Consider the following 15,372-nt stretch of genomic DNA (forward strand, 5'->3'; position numbering starts at 1 on the left):
GTGATCATTTACTTATTATCTATGAACTGTACATGTAATTTATGACAAATTCCATATACGGTATTTTGTGTGGCACTTAACAAATGTGTGATCATTTACTTATTATCTATGAACTGTACATGTAATTTATGACAAATATTAAGTATATGTTTGTATTTGCTACACAACTGATGTTAATAACATTCAATGAGGTCCATTTGAAAGACCCTGAAATAGCATCATAACATTACACATGTATATGTATACATCCATATTATGTAATATTTTACACATGTATATGTATACATCCATATTATGTAATATTTTACACATGTATATGTATACATCCATATTATGTAATATTTTACACATACACATATTTACCATTTATTTACATCATACAAACATGTTGTATGTGTATGCATTTTTTTTTAGTGTGTGGGAATGTCTGTGTATTAAATAGATACCTAAATTACTGTAAATCATAAAATACATGTATTAGCAATCTTAAAATTTAGCAAAATGCTAATAAGTGAGATATTAGCAACATGAAATTTTTGTAAGGTTGTCATGTCAGAAACTGAAGAAAAAAAATCAAGCTCAACTTGTAGGATGATGTTAAATAAAATTTTGATATATTTTGACTTTATGAGCGCTAACGGACAGCTGAATTTTAGTAGAAAATTGCAAATGTGCATGCTATATGTAACTAACTATTGTTGTTTGCTATCCATGTAACCATTGTTGTATGTTGCCAACAATTCAGTCACACAAATGGTTTTCGGGATGGTCTATTGTACGTCTCTTTAAATTTAGCGTCACAAAAACTATTAGCATCTTGTATGGCCTTGCTAAATTCGCTATAGTTTTATACTCACTAACATTTCCTGATTTACAGTATGAAGATATATAATCATGTTATGTAATAAAACATAAAACAAGGTAAATTATCAGGTGTATTTGTTAAAACAATGTATGATTAGTGTTCATTTAATATGGAGGGGAAAGAGTATTTGTTTGTTCACATTGAAAGTGTAAAAACTACAATCATGGAATATTATATAAGTAAATAAGGGGGCAAAGGGCTGTTAAGCAATTACAAAACACGAAGTCTGCCTTCCCCCATGTAATTTGTTTTGTAATGCTGAGACTACTCCCCCACCCCCTTAATACATAATGCTTGTCAACACATCCCCATCTTTCCTCTGTCACCGGTACATAATTTGACTAACAGTAATGGATTTTTCTGTTTGTACTTTTGTTTCGTTTCATATCTTTCAAATTGGTAATCAATACTAGAAAGAAAATCATCTGTTAATTAAGGAACAAAATGGCCATAACTTGTTTCATTTTGCTTTAAACAATATTTATTTGTCAAACATACTCTAAAATACTTTATTTTAATGAAAATTAGTCAGTTTGCAAGCATTTATTTTTGCGAATCCCCCATCCCTTCCCCCAATAAAAAAACTGAAGTACGAGTTCTGATATCAATAATTTTGACGTTTACTGTTGACAAAATACTGTAAGCTTACACACAAATTTTATTCAAATGCAAAAATAGAAGTATTTTATAGTAATGGGATGGGTCAACAGCCTATATTCAGACCTCTCCCTACATTTTAGAAGCCTGTCTTGGCCAGAACTCTCTGGCGAAGTCAGAGGTTGTGCCCAAGAGAAACAGTTCTCTAATGGAAGCATGTAAAGAAATTACCCACATCCATTTTACAAGCAGATACATATTAAGATACAACAGACCTACAATGTATGTATACGTACATAGACTTGAACATTTTACTTGATGAATAAAACAAGCCATTGTTTTGAAAATGTTATTGACAAACACTCCTCCCTCCTCCATATGTTTTGCAATTTACATCCCATGACATGCCCTCCACTTTAGAGCATTACATAATTGTCAAACAACCCCCTAATACATACTTTCTGTAAATTGCGAGAACAATCATTTTCGTTTGCACATAGTTCACACAAAGTTCACACAAATCTATTTTAGCGTAACCTATTTTCAGTTCGCACATTAAATTTAGTACATTATTTACATGGACATACTGGGTTACACAAAAACAAAATGGCTTACCTGATTATACAAGTCATGTAATATATAAGTCATGTAACTACTGTACAACTAAACAGCATGTGAACACTGTACACATGTGAACACTGTACACTTACTCAACATACTTGACTTTAGTTTACCAATATGTATCTATGAACATTATACAACTGCCCAGGATGCATGTGAACACTGTACAACTATCTAAAGGCCTAATTACACTGAAGAGTTGTAGAGCCAAATTTACGAAGCCTATTTTTCTTAAACGCAAATGTTTAAGCATTGTAAATGCATGTATAGTTCCATGCGTCTAAGTCTAAAAAAGGCTTCATACATTTGGCTCGTAATGGACAGTGGCAAATGGACAGCGATAAAGTACATGGTTTTTTGTAATGATACATTTTTTAATCACATGGATATTTTATCAATGTGTAACTGAATAAAACTATTTGATTATTGCTCTCCAGTGAAATGAGGCCTTTACAGGTGAGTACATTACCACTACCTAATGTGCAGATTACACATGTATGTGAATACTGTACGACTATGAACACTGTACGACTATCTAACACGTGCACAGCTAGTGTACAATTACTGTGTAACTACCCAGCCTGCCTACCAGTGTGCAACTACATGTAGGAACACTCTGCTGCTACCCAACACATAAACACTACACATTTCTGAACACTGTACAACTAGCCAGCAGACTAGCGGCGTACAACTATGTTCTACTTTACACACCTTTAGAGTAAGTATACCTTTATTTACCTTACTGACCTTTTTGATTTTTCTGATTTCGTCCGTTTCTTCATCAGACAATTTGTGATTTGAAAATATTTCTTTTTTAAATTTCTGAACCTACAAAAAAAAAAGGAAGAGTTAAAATGAAAGAATGAATGAATGAATGAATGAATGAATGAATGATGAATGAATGAATGAATGAATTAATGAATGTGTAAACACACCCTAGTACAAAAAAACTCCATATCAGTCATTTGGTATCAAAAGTAATTAAATTTAATCAAAACTGTAGGAGAAGACAGACTTCAAAAGAAAAGTTGATGGATGCCAGACAAATCAGTATCAGACAAGCTCCACTAAAGAACATCATAATGGAGCTACCATTTATCTATAAAAACAACTGAATACACACAATTACAGTGATATCTCTCTAAACTGGACAAGCTCCACTAAAGAACATCATAATGGAGCTACCATTTATCTATAAAAACAACTGAATACACATAATTACAGTGATATCTCTCAAAATCCTGTGAAAATGGCCAAATTTCAGTCCCAAATATTTCTCATATTTACACAATGTATTACAAACTTGATAAAAACCAGAATCTGTTATTTTTAGAAATCGAATTGATGTTTTGCAAAAAAAATAAAAAAATCTTTATAAAATAACTTACTACTCTACTATATTCAATGGCAGTAACAGTTTAAAAACAAAAAATACATTGCTCTTGACATATTATAACCATAACAAATGTTTACAAAGACTGAGTCCCTAACAAATATCATATCATCTCTGCAATGAGTATGATTCCAGCAATGAGCTAGCTCTCTATCAACTAAGTTAAATTAACCAAATTATTTTCACTTCAGTTTTGGGGAACGTTCTGAATTATGTGTCAAATTACCTTCAAGAAATTATGCAACAATTTCTATCTGACTTAATCCTACAGGACATTTGCTACTTCAATAGCACCAAAACAAAGCCGCCTCACATGCTACAAACCCCGGTCGGGCTGCATTTGCTCCCTTCCACTTGCCAGTGCGGCCGATCCCCCCTTTTCCACCCCCAATCCCTTTCCTGTCCTGCACGAAGGAGCCAGCAAGAGTTGACACCTGTGCCCCTAACAGGCATGTGCTACAACAGCTTGTTCTGAATGTGCACATTAAAAGTTATGACCTGACCTTTAGTGAATGATCAGAATCGCAATATGATACTGGACAAAATGTTCCTCATATAATGTGTATTGGCACATGGGTATGCAATTAAACAAACTTATGTGACCTGCTATATTTCTCTTTAATGTATATTTCTACTTTACATAAATAAATTTTTATTAGTATATGTTACAGACTCAAAATTGACAAAGGCCAGACAACGAAAAAAAAAAAAGTGTTTTGTTTAATGACACCACTAGAGCACAATGATTTATTAATCATTGACTATTGGATGTCAAACATTTGGTCATTTTGAGATAGTCTTAAAGAGGAAAGCTGCTACATTTTTCCATTAGTAGCAAGGGATCTTTTATATGCACCATCCCACAAACAGGATAGCACATACACAGCCTTTGACCAGTTGTGGTGCATTGGTTGGAATGAAAACAAACCCAATCAGTTGAATGGCTCCAACAACATATTTCAAGTCAAATGCATTGCTGTTTGATAAGAATCTTCATAGAAGTGATTCCCAATTTACAATATTTGCTCACAGCTAAAATTTGCTCCCCACTCCATAAAATGAATTTTCAGTCTTGTATAACATCAGATCTTTAGGTGTGTTTCGTAGTTCAGAACTGCTGGTACAGTTTGTATGACTTGTTTAGACAGAGAAACACTGATATAATATATTTACAATAATATAGAGGTTTTTTGTTTTTATGAAAGTGATCATTGTTGCAAAATGGCCTTTACTATTTTTATACAACACTCAGTGATAGCAGTAATATCATGAGATAGCTCAGTCAATTACGTACCACTTATGTTCTTTGCAATGCCTGTTTAATGTCAAATGTATTAAATTTTCATTGTGTCTATACACTTTACGGCAATCTGATTGGTCCAGAGGTGCTTACTTTTTTTCGTTCATACTGCGATGAACCAAAAAATGTAAGCCACACTTACCACCCCACAAAGAAATGTAGGAAACTTTACGCCTGTAACTTACTTGTAAGCATTCTTCTACAGCTGTTGGCAAAAATTACAGCATAAATGTTAGACATGTTCCCTTCATTCACATTAAAACAAAATAAACAAAACACGAATCGGACAATTCCTTCCAATATAACTAAATGGTCCATAAAAATGCACACAGCAGCAGCTAGAGGAAATGGCGTCGCTTAACAAAGTTACGTCATTTACCAAATGACGTCATTTAAAAATCACCTGATTACGCGAAGTATCAATGAAGTTTACACAAACAATACTACATGTACAGGCATATTTAAAGCTAAACAAAATAAATTAAGTTATATATTATTCAAGTATGCATTAATTATAAGTTATGTATTATTAAAGTATTATTTAATTATAAGATTTGACCACAATTATTTGTTTTATTCATTTCAAGTATGAACCAAAAAAATTATGTGCACACTTTTGTATGTCCCACTACGCAGAGTCATACTTGCATGAACCAAAAAATAATTGTGATCAATTCTTAAATTAATTAATGTCAAGTGAAATGAAGTGCATAGTTGACCAGACTATTTTATGATATTACTGACATAACGCTCATTTTCCTATTACAGTGATTGTTATCAACTTTTTATTTGTTTTAATTGTCTCATGAAAAAATAGGATACCGTATTCTTGTTGAAAAAAAAATCTGTGTTCTTCTATGTGTTTTTGTTTGTTTGTTTGTTTTTTAAGATGGGGACTAAGAATCCATCCAAATGGTGAGCTGATAAACATAATACCTCCCTTCTGCAAACAAACAACTCCAATTTGACTAGCATAACTGAGAAAATAACAAAAATCAATTTAATGCAATGGAAGATCGAGAAACTTCATTTGGAAGGGGGGAGGGGCAATGACATGTGGCTGAAGGGCACAAACATTCCCAAAAGGATTCCTTCGATTCTCCAACGTAAAACAAAATGAATGAATAAAATTAAAATATAACTGTCACAAAATTTAGTGGGGGGGGGGGGGGGGCTTAGATCCGCCACTGATGTGAATTCTATTTTTAGAATCCAGAATACTTAAGCACAGATCCAGAGGAAAAGTACTGATGTGCACATCCCCCTTGAACTCTGAAGTGCCCGGAAAATCCATAATAATAATTTAAGAACTGTATATACAGTGAAATCCCCCTAAACCGGACACCCTTGGGACTGAGTGAAATGTCTGGTAATAAGGGGTATCCAGTTTAGAAAGGTTCTCTTTTGTACTGATATTTAAAAGGGACCATGAAAAACGTCTGGTTTTGAGAGAATTCCGGTTTACAGAGGGTCCGGTTTTGAAAGGTTTCACTGTATATATATGTCAACTGCTTTTTTGTTCTGTATGACAAAAGGAGTCACTCAAACTCTATAATGGGGTGCAAATAAGGTCGCCACATACTTTCTCAAAAGTCATGAAATTGTTTCCATTAAAATGTTTGTGTATCATTTCAATACATAATGTTCTTAATATTTACAGCAGTGCTTCAAATATATCATGTGTAGATAAACCGATTCTTCTTCAGTTATGCACATTATGACAGCAGCGATGTTATGAAAAATTATTTAAACAATTATTTAAACGTTTAAAGCACCATCCACACTGTACCGTAGATTACTTTTTCAACGAAATTGAAATGTTCATTACGGAAATGTTCGTGATATATTTTATAGAAAACTGTGCATAAAAATAGTAGCACCGGAAATAAACTAATGACTCATACACGTGATCAAGTACGCTCCCGCCATTTGTTACAAAACGCTGTTTTTTTGAGAACTGGTGTGCGGACTTCAAAATTTTGCTGTGTGTCTGCTGCTGTTGTAAGTATAAACTTTACACACTGTTAAGATCGTTCAATAAAGTACCGATCAAAGTAAGAAACATACTGTATATAGATTACATGTTGAAAAATCATTATAAGACTAGTGTTGTACTCATTCTCCATTTGTTGTCAGTATGTGTCACTGTAAACATACCGAAGTGTTCGTTACCACAAGTAACGAACATTTCGGGTTCAAGAATTATACCTTAGACATTACTTTTCGCTGTCAGTATTGCAATTCTAGATATAAATGTTGTCAAATATGAAGACAGAAACAGGTCTCTGATTTTTGGATGGGGAATTGACTAAAAAGAAAGAAAGAAAGAAATGTTTTATTTAACAACGCACTCAACACATTTTATTTACGGTTATATGGCGTCAGACATATGGTTAAGGACCACACAGATTTTGAGAGGAAACCCGCTGTCGCCACTACATGGGCTACTCTTCCGATTAGCAGCAAGGGATCTTTTATTTGCGCTTCCCACAGGCAGGATAGCACAAACCATGGCCTTTGTTGAACCAGTTATGGATCACTGGTCGGTGCAAGTGGTTTACACCTACCCATTGAGCCTTGTGGAGCACTCACTCAGGGTTTGGAGTCGGTATCTGGATTAAAAATCCCATGCCTCGACTGGGATCCGAACCCAGTACCTACCAGCCTGTAGACCGATGGCCTGCCATGACACCACCGAGGCCGGTTGGGAATTGACTAATAACCCAATATAGTTACAGCGAAAGCCACTTTTAGAAACATAATTGCAATGTGGCATAATCTAAGTATTCTGTTTCATTTGGGTCCAAGGATTACAAAGCAAACAAAGAGTTGTGTGAACCTTTTTTCCCCGTCCAAATGTATATTTTATATCTAGTCGATTACAAACTTTATTTGAACAAATTTTAATTTAAACATAATTCATGATCTGATCTCTGTTAGTCCTGGTAATGTACATTTCAGTCATCAGTAACGTACATTTCTTGACATAAAACCCCTGCAGACTGGGATAGTCTGATACCAGTATGGTCAAATTTTATGTTTCAGAATGTAGGATGGCTAAATCAAGGGCTGAAATACAAAAGGCCTATAGAGAGAGAGGCGGAAAGCTAGAAACAAAGAAGAGTATGTAAAGAAAGAAAAGGAAAGACGAAAACAAACTTCAGCTCAATTGACACCAAGAGATCGTCGAAAGCGAAATTTGAAACTGAATGAAGCCTTGAAGCAACATAGAAAGAAGAAACTTGATGAAGTAACAGCAGCAGCTGCTGAACAAAACAAAGTTGATGAAAACGGAGTTATGGACACTAGTGGTTATGAAAGCCATGACTCAGATCAAAATGTACGAGCTCCACTTATCATTCAGATGCAATTTAGGAATAGACGGAATGGTCCTAGAAAAAGAATCAGTAAAGCACTTTCTCAAAAAACAAGACAATTGTCTAAACTTCAGCAGAATTTCAATAAATTAAAAACAAAACACAAGACGATTACAACGACTTGTAAGAAAACAGACAGTTCCAAAAGTCCTAATACCCCAAAGAGCAAAACAGAGGCCCAGATCAGGGAGGTGCAGCTTAATGAAAAACAAGGATTGAAAGTTAGAAAGCAGCTGTTAATGGGAAATGCAATCCTGGAGGAAGTAAAATTGGCAAAAAACAGAAACAATTCAGCAAAGGTAAAGGTTCTACATAATATTATAGCTGGACAAATCATTAAAAAGTACAGATGCGTAAGTGTTCTGAGTAAAAAGACTGGACTAAGTAGGAATAAAGTTGGAAAAATACTGTCAAAATCATTACAATATAGCAAACAGCAATGGTACAGAGAAGTTAGGCGATTCAAGGACGACGTAATTAGTTTTATGGAAAGAGATGACAACAGTAGAAATCTTCCAGAAAAAGCAGACAAAGTAAAATGGGGGTAAAGAAGAACACACAAAAGTGGGTACTGACGGATTACCTGTCCAATCTACACACACAAAAGTGGGTACTGACGGATTACCTGTCCAATCTACACACACAAAAGTGGGTACTGACGGTTTACCTGTCCAATCTACACACACAAAAGTGGGTACTGACGGATTACCTGTCCAATCTACACACACAAAAGTGGGTACTGACGGTTTACCTGTCCAATCTACACACACAAAAGTGGGTACTGACGGATTACCTGTCCAATCTACACACACAAAAGTGGGTACTGACGGATTACCTGTCCAATCTACATGCAAAATTCCTCAGTGAAAATCCAACAGTGAAGCTGTCCTTGGCATCATTTCAAAGGATAAGACCAAAATACATTCTGACCACCTCTTTCATCACACGTGATAGCTGTCTATGTACTAAACACCAAAATATGGCTCTTCAACTGAAGGCAATTCGACGAGAAGGCGTTGACTTTCCCACTAATCCAGAGAAATATTCTGAAAATTCGTTAATTGAAAAAATCTGTGATGGTATTAGTAATTCCAATGTGAGCTATGAAGAATGGAAACGTGTTGTCGTAGAGCAAAGGGGAAAGAAAAAGATAGTCCAAGTCAACAAAACAAAGGAAGACTTCATGACCTACCTGATTCACCAAACAAAGGAATTCACAGATCATGTTTCTAGGATGAGAACCCAATATGAACAAATTCGTTTGCTAAAGCAAAAACTCCGTTCACCATGCTGTAGTTCACGTGGACTTTGCAGAGAACTATAACTGTAGGAGTGTGGAAGAAATCCAATCTGCTTATTAGAATCAAACATCTGTAACACTCCATCCTACTGTGGTCTACACGAAGACAAAAGAAGTTTTGTTCTGGTTTCTGATGACCTTAATCATAACTCCACAACGGTTGTTACCTTCATTAAGGAAATCATCAAGGATATCAAAGAATTAGATCTGGATGTAGAATGTATACATTATTGAACTGACAGTCCAACAAGCCAGTACAGAAACAAGACAGTCTTCAATTGCAAACAACTATGAAACATTTGGAATTTTGGCCTGATGGAACTACTTCGAGGCAGGGCACGGGAAGGGGCCATGTGATGGTCTAGGTGGCTCCACAAAGTGTATGGCAGATGAGGCAATAAAATCGGGGAAAATCATCATTCAAGATACGAATGATTTCTTTGCTTGGACCCAATCCACCAGTTGCACCATGAAAAATGTTAAATTCCACAAAGTGTATGGCAGATGAGGCAATAAAATCGGGGAAAATCATCATTCAAGATACGAATGATTTCTTTGCTTGGACCCAATCCACCAGTTGCACCATGAAAAATTTTAAGTTCCGGTTTGTCAAGAAAGAAAGTTGTGAAGCAACAGAAAAAGAACTGGAATTGTTACAAACTAAGCCCATTAGAGGAACAATGAAAATCCATGCTGTGGTAGGCCTAGGGTCAAATTCTGTGTCAGTCAGGAATGTTAGTTGCTACGGTGATACTTGTCTGAATGGAAACTTTTGTGACTTCTGGAAAGAAGAAAAGACAGCATCATCAGAAAGACCAGAGGAAAGAACCAACCTTGACCAGATGACGGATGAACAACTTGAAACGCAGCCTAACGATCCTAATTACAGTCAAACAGAAGAAAATGTCCAAGTTGGTCAGTTCGTTGTAGCCATTTATGAAGGTAAATGGTACATCGGCAAGATAATGGAAACAGACCCAGAAGATAAATCAGATTATGGTTATCAAATCTCCTTTCTTGATAAGAAGAAGAAACTGTTTCAGTGGCCATCTCAACAAGATGTTATCTGGTGTCGCAGAGCAGATATTCTGTTCAAAGTTTCTGATCCAAAACCGTGTGGAAAATACAAGAGGATGTACGTAATTGCAAGTGCCGACTGGAAAAAAATTGATCGCATTCCAGGTAGCGATAAAATATAACAGACCTTTCAGTCCATGATACAAGAGCAAAATGATTTGTAGATTGTACTATTTTTGGTAACATTCAGATATTAGTTCAGTTTGGTATGATGTGTAAAGAATATTGCAGGTACAGTATACGGTAACGGAGATTTCACATCTGTAACGGATATTTCTTTGTTAGAATATAGGGTTTTAAACAGAGTGAGAGCATAGATTTATTCCAGATATTAGTTATGTTACATTTCATTTACTTATTCTTAAAAATATGGATTAAAATTTCAATTTTATCTGTAATTAATACACATTTTTGTAAAGATGCAAGTTATTTTCTGCACTATATCAACAACTCTTCAAAATCCAAATATTTCATATGCTACACGGGTAAAACAATATTTCAGGTAGATAATGTGCTAGTAAATAAATATATCATTTATGATTCATTCTTGGTTTATGTTGATAGTTATATGGTGTCTTTAACTTTGGAGGTTGCATTTACGATTATACGGAAATCATACTGAAATGTATGTTATATTTTATAACACTTCATCATTTTGAATTTCTTGTTTGCTAAAATGTTGCAGGTTTGTGGTTTCAATGTTTATGGTTTCTGCAAACAAGAACGTTGTTAATAATATTTTGGTAATGCATGTGGCATTTCTGTAAAAACATTTCTGGATTTTGCAAGATGTACCGGTTTATACACGAGATGTTTTTCATATAAAGTTACTTTTTCCTTTAATTTGTATCTCATAGGAACAACAATATACAAGACTGTAGAAGGATGTTGAAGAGTTTTTATTGAAAGTTATATTCTTATGTATATTAAAAGATATATATACCTTATATTACCCAATGACTTTTCCATCATGTAGATTGTGAATAAACATACTGCTGAGGTAACGTACATTTCTTGTTATTTTCTCATAAAATGTTACTCCAGATTAAATAGAATTTCTAAAAAACTATCAGAATGATGATGAAACAAATTTGGAATTGTATACTGCAAATAATTTGCTTTAAAAAAAAAAAAAAAAACTCATTGAATTCAAAACACTTTTATTTTTCAAATATTTTTTTCTGCAATTGCACCCCATTATTGAGTTTGAGTGAGTATGGTTGCTGGAGGTAATACATTGGTCATCTGTGTCTGGAATATTTAAACTGTCATATGTGGTATATAATAACTACATGTTAATGTATTTTGCAACAATATTGGTGATCGATCGACCTGTTAAAATGTTATATAATCCTCCCCCTAAAATAATACTCTATCATGTGACATCCATGATGGTGAATGCATAGTCATGGTTCAGTGCTGCTCTGATGGCATAATGAAAATAACAAAAACAGACTGACATAATTAGTATAATATCTGTGTACAAAACCATAGCTTGATTACAAAATCCCTCCTCACTGGGCTATTTCTCATTCCAGCTAGTAATTTAAGTGCACCATAACTGGTAGATCAAAGGCCGTGGTAGGACTATCCTGCTACTAAATACTAATGGGAAAATGTAGCAAGTTTCCTCTCTAAGACAATACATCAAAGTTACCAAATATTTGACATCCAACAGCTGATGATTAATAAATCAAATATGCTCCAGTGGTGTCCTTAAACAAAAACAAACATCAACTGACCTCTGCCTTGAGTTTCTTGACCTCAGTGATGAGTTCTTCCGTCTGCTGCATATAATGCCGCTTACAAAATATTTGACATCCAATAGCTGATGATTAAAAATCAAATGTGCTCTAGTGGTGTCATTAAACAAACATCAACTGTCGACTGACCTCTGCCTTGAGTTTCTTGACCTCGGTGGTGAGTTCCTCTGTCTGCTGCACGTAATGCCACTTGGCCTGCCGCTCGCTGTCCAGAATCTGTAACAGGTGCAGGTGTTTCTGCTCCAGCTCCTCCTTAACCTCAACCATCTTGCTGTAGCTGAAACACAGTAAACACAAATTGAAAACCTGTCCTCCTTGACCTCAACCATCTTGCTGTAGCTGAAACACAGTAAACACAAATTGAAAACCTGTCCTCCTTGACCTCAACCATCTTGCTGTAGCTGAAACACAGTAAACACAAACTGAAAATATGTCCTTAACTTCAACCATCTTGCTGTAGCTGAAACACAGTAAACACAAACTGAAAACCTGTCCTACATAGCCTACAGAATCTGTAACAGGTGCAGGTGTTTCTGCTCCAGCTCTTCCTTGAACTCAACCATCTTGCTATAGCTGAAACAATACACACAAACTGAAAACATATCCTCCTTAACCATCTTGCTGTAGCTGAAACAATACACACAAACTGAAAAGATATCCTCCTTAACCATCTTGCTGTAGCTGAAACACAATACACAGACTGAAAACATGTCCTACATAGCCTATAGGGCATCTACATATTCTGTAGGACAATAAGTTATCTAAGATTAGAAACAGCGGTGATCTGCTCCAGTTCCTCCTTGATCTCAACCATCTTGCTGCAGCTGAAACACAACACACACAAACAGAAAACATGTCCTACATAGCCTATAGGACACCTACATATTCAGGCATGGGAACAGGTATTTTAGCAGGGTGTATGTCTAGCCTGGAGAGCGACATTTATAGGGTAGTCGAGGAAAATATATTGAAAACACAATGAAATGTTCTTGAGCAGACATGGGTTTTGACCCCCAAAACCCTCCTCCTGCACATGCACCTTATTCTACAGGACAATAACATGTCTACGATTTAAAATTGGTACAGCTATTTCTGTTCCATTTTTTTTTTACTGAATTTCACCATCTTGCTGTAGTTGCAGTAAAATAATCCAATATTGTTGATTTAGCTCAATCCAGTCAGTTGAGTGCTCACTTGAGGTGCGTGCGTCGCAGGGTCGAACAGCCTCTGTGGATCCATTCAACTGATTGGGGGTTTTCCCGTTCCAACCAGTGAACCACAACTGGTCAAAGGCCATGGTATGTGCTTTTCCATCTGTGGGAAAGTGCATATAAAAGATCCCTTGCTGCATTAGGAAAAATGTAGCAGGTTTCCTCTGATGACTACGTGTAAGAATGACCAAATGACTGATGCCTATGATTAATTTTAAAATCAATGTGTTCCATCTGATGAATAATTAATCAATGTGTTCTAGTGGTGTTGTTAAACAAAAAACAATAACAAACTTTAAGTTTGTTTACAGATTAAAATGTCAGAAACAGAGATTGCTCCCCATTTCACAAAATGAATGTTGAGCCATGTTTAGTACAGACCAACTTTTGTCTTCCCGTGAAGTGATCTCCACCATTAATCATTCATCTAGACTCAATCCAAACAGATGTTTGGGAAACATTTTGTTTTTGACATTTTCATAGAGCGAGTTGCCAGTCAATTTGAAAATTAATTATTAATTATTATAATATTTAATACACTATATGAAATGGTCATCTTATGACCCATTTCTTTTTTTGATAGTGACCTTTCAAAGTCTGTGCCAGAGCAACAGGGACAATGCAATGTTAACTGTTTATTTATTCAGCTCTGGAAAGTGAAAGTGAAACTAGTTAGAAACTAAACTCCTATGAAAATATAGTTAACTATTATTATCTTGACAGGGAACATTTTGTTCAGTATCACATCTCGATTCGATATGCATGATTCAGAGATGGCTACACAATTATAAAACATTGAATTGCAGTTCCTAATCAGATTTTTAAAAACAAAATATTGCCTGAACTTGACATATTTCTATAGTCTATAGGTTTTATAAAACCTGCACAGCTGCCTATATTGTTTTCATTATCTATATAAAAATACAAATACGATATCATCTGGCTCCATAGCAAATTATGATGCGGTAATGAACAATGTGTTCCCTAGTGATAACAGTGCTTGCTATTTGTCCTTGAAATCCCTGGCTACTGTATAAAACAGATGTTTTTATATGTCCTTTCATAACATTAAATGACCATGACATTTAATAAGCAGGTGTGCAGCACAGCTCAAATGAGGAGGACAAGCCCAGTGGGTGTAATATGATGAGCAGGAAAAAAATTCAAGGTATCAAGTTAACAACTAAAAAACTGAATAATTTATGGCCATTTATCTAAAAGCTGCTATGTTTACTCGAGTAATAAATGTATTTATGCTACACCATGTCATATTCCAGTATCGTATATCATATGACATATAATTACGCGAGAAAACTGTCTTATTCTTGATCACAGTACAATCAATGTTTGTGATTTTCTCTTCGGCTGATTAGCCGACACAGGATGATGCATTGCTGATTGCAAATATCGATCTCACTACATATGCAGCTGACGGCTCAGGTGTAAATACTGCATCATAATCAGAAAATGTGGAAATATTGTAATGATCTTCACTACTGTTATTATTATTTATTTATATTACAGATTTTTGTCTGTGAAACATTGTCTTCACACCCATTACACATACTTAGAAATATTTGTTTAATGAAACTTCAAAACATTTTAAAATGGCTATTTGGTGTTTAATAAACAAATTTAACAGTGCATTAGGCTATTCATATACATTAGGCTATTCATATGCACTATTCTATTCATACCGGCCTCGGTGGTGTCGTGGTTAGGCCATCGGTCTACAGGCTGGTAGGTACTGGGTTCGGATCCCAGTCGAGGCATGGGATTTTTTTAATCCAGATACAGACTCCAAACCGTGAGTGAGTGCTCCGCAAGGCTCAATGGGTAGGTGTAAACCACTTGCACCGACCAGTGAT

General features: G+C 35.2%; 1 protein-coding gene across 7 annotated transcripts in view; it reads right to left on the reverse strand.

Annotated features, from left to right (window-relative positions):
- Positions 1 to 15,372, reverse strand: part of LOC121382770 (ras-specific guanine nucleotide-releasing factor 2-like) — a 321,414-nt gene that overhangs the window by 144,823 nt on the left and 161,219 nt on the right. For 6 of the 7 annotated variants that reach the window (XM_041512375.1, XM_041512410.1, XM_041512391.1 and 3 more), the window contains exons 3-4: positions 12,423 to 12,570; positions 2,822 to 2,911 (exon numbers count right to left, since the gene is read on the reverse strand). In XM_041512375.1, coding sequence (XP_041368309.1) covers positions 2,822 to 2,911; positions 12,423 to 12,570 — 238 coding nt within the window. The remainder of the gene's footprint in view (positions 1 to 2,821; positions 2,912 to 12,422; positions 12,571 to 15,372) is intronic. The other variant, XM_041512366.1, reaches the window with a different exon arrangement.

This window comes from Gigantopelta aegis, chromosome 2, assembly GCF_016097555.1.
Source record: "Gigantopelta aegis isolate Gae_Host chromosome 2, Gae_host_genome, whole genome shotgun sequence".
Classification (NCBI taxonomy): Eukaryota; Metazoa; Mollusca; class Gastropoda; order Neomphalida; family Peltospiridae; genus Gigantopelta; species Gigantopelta aegis.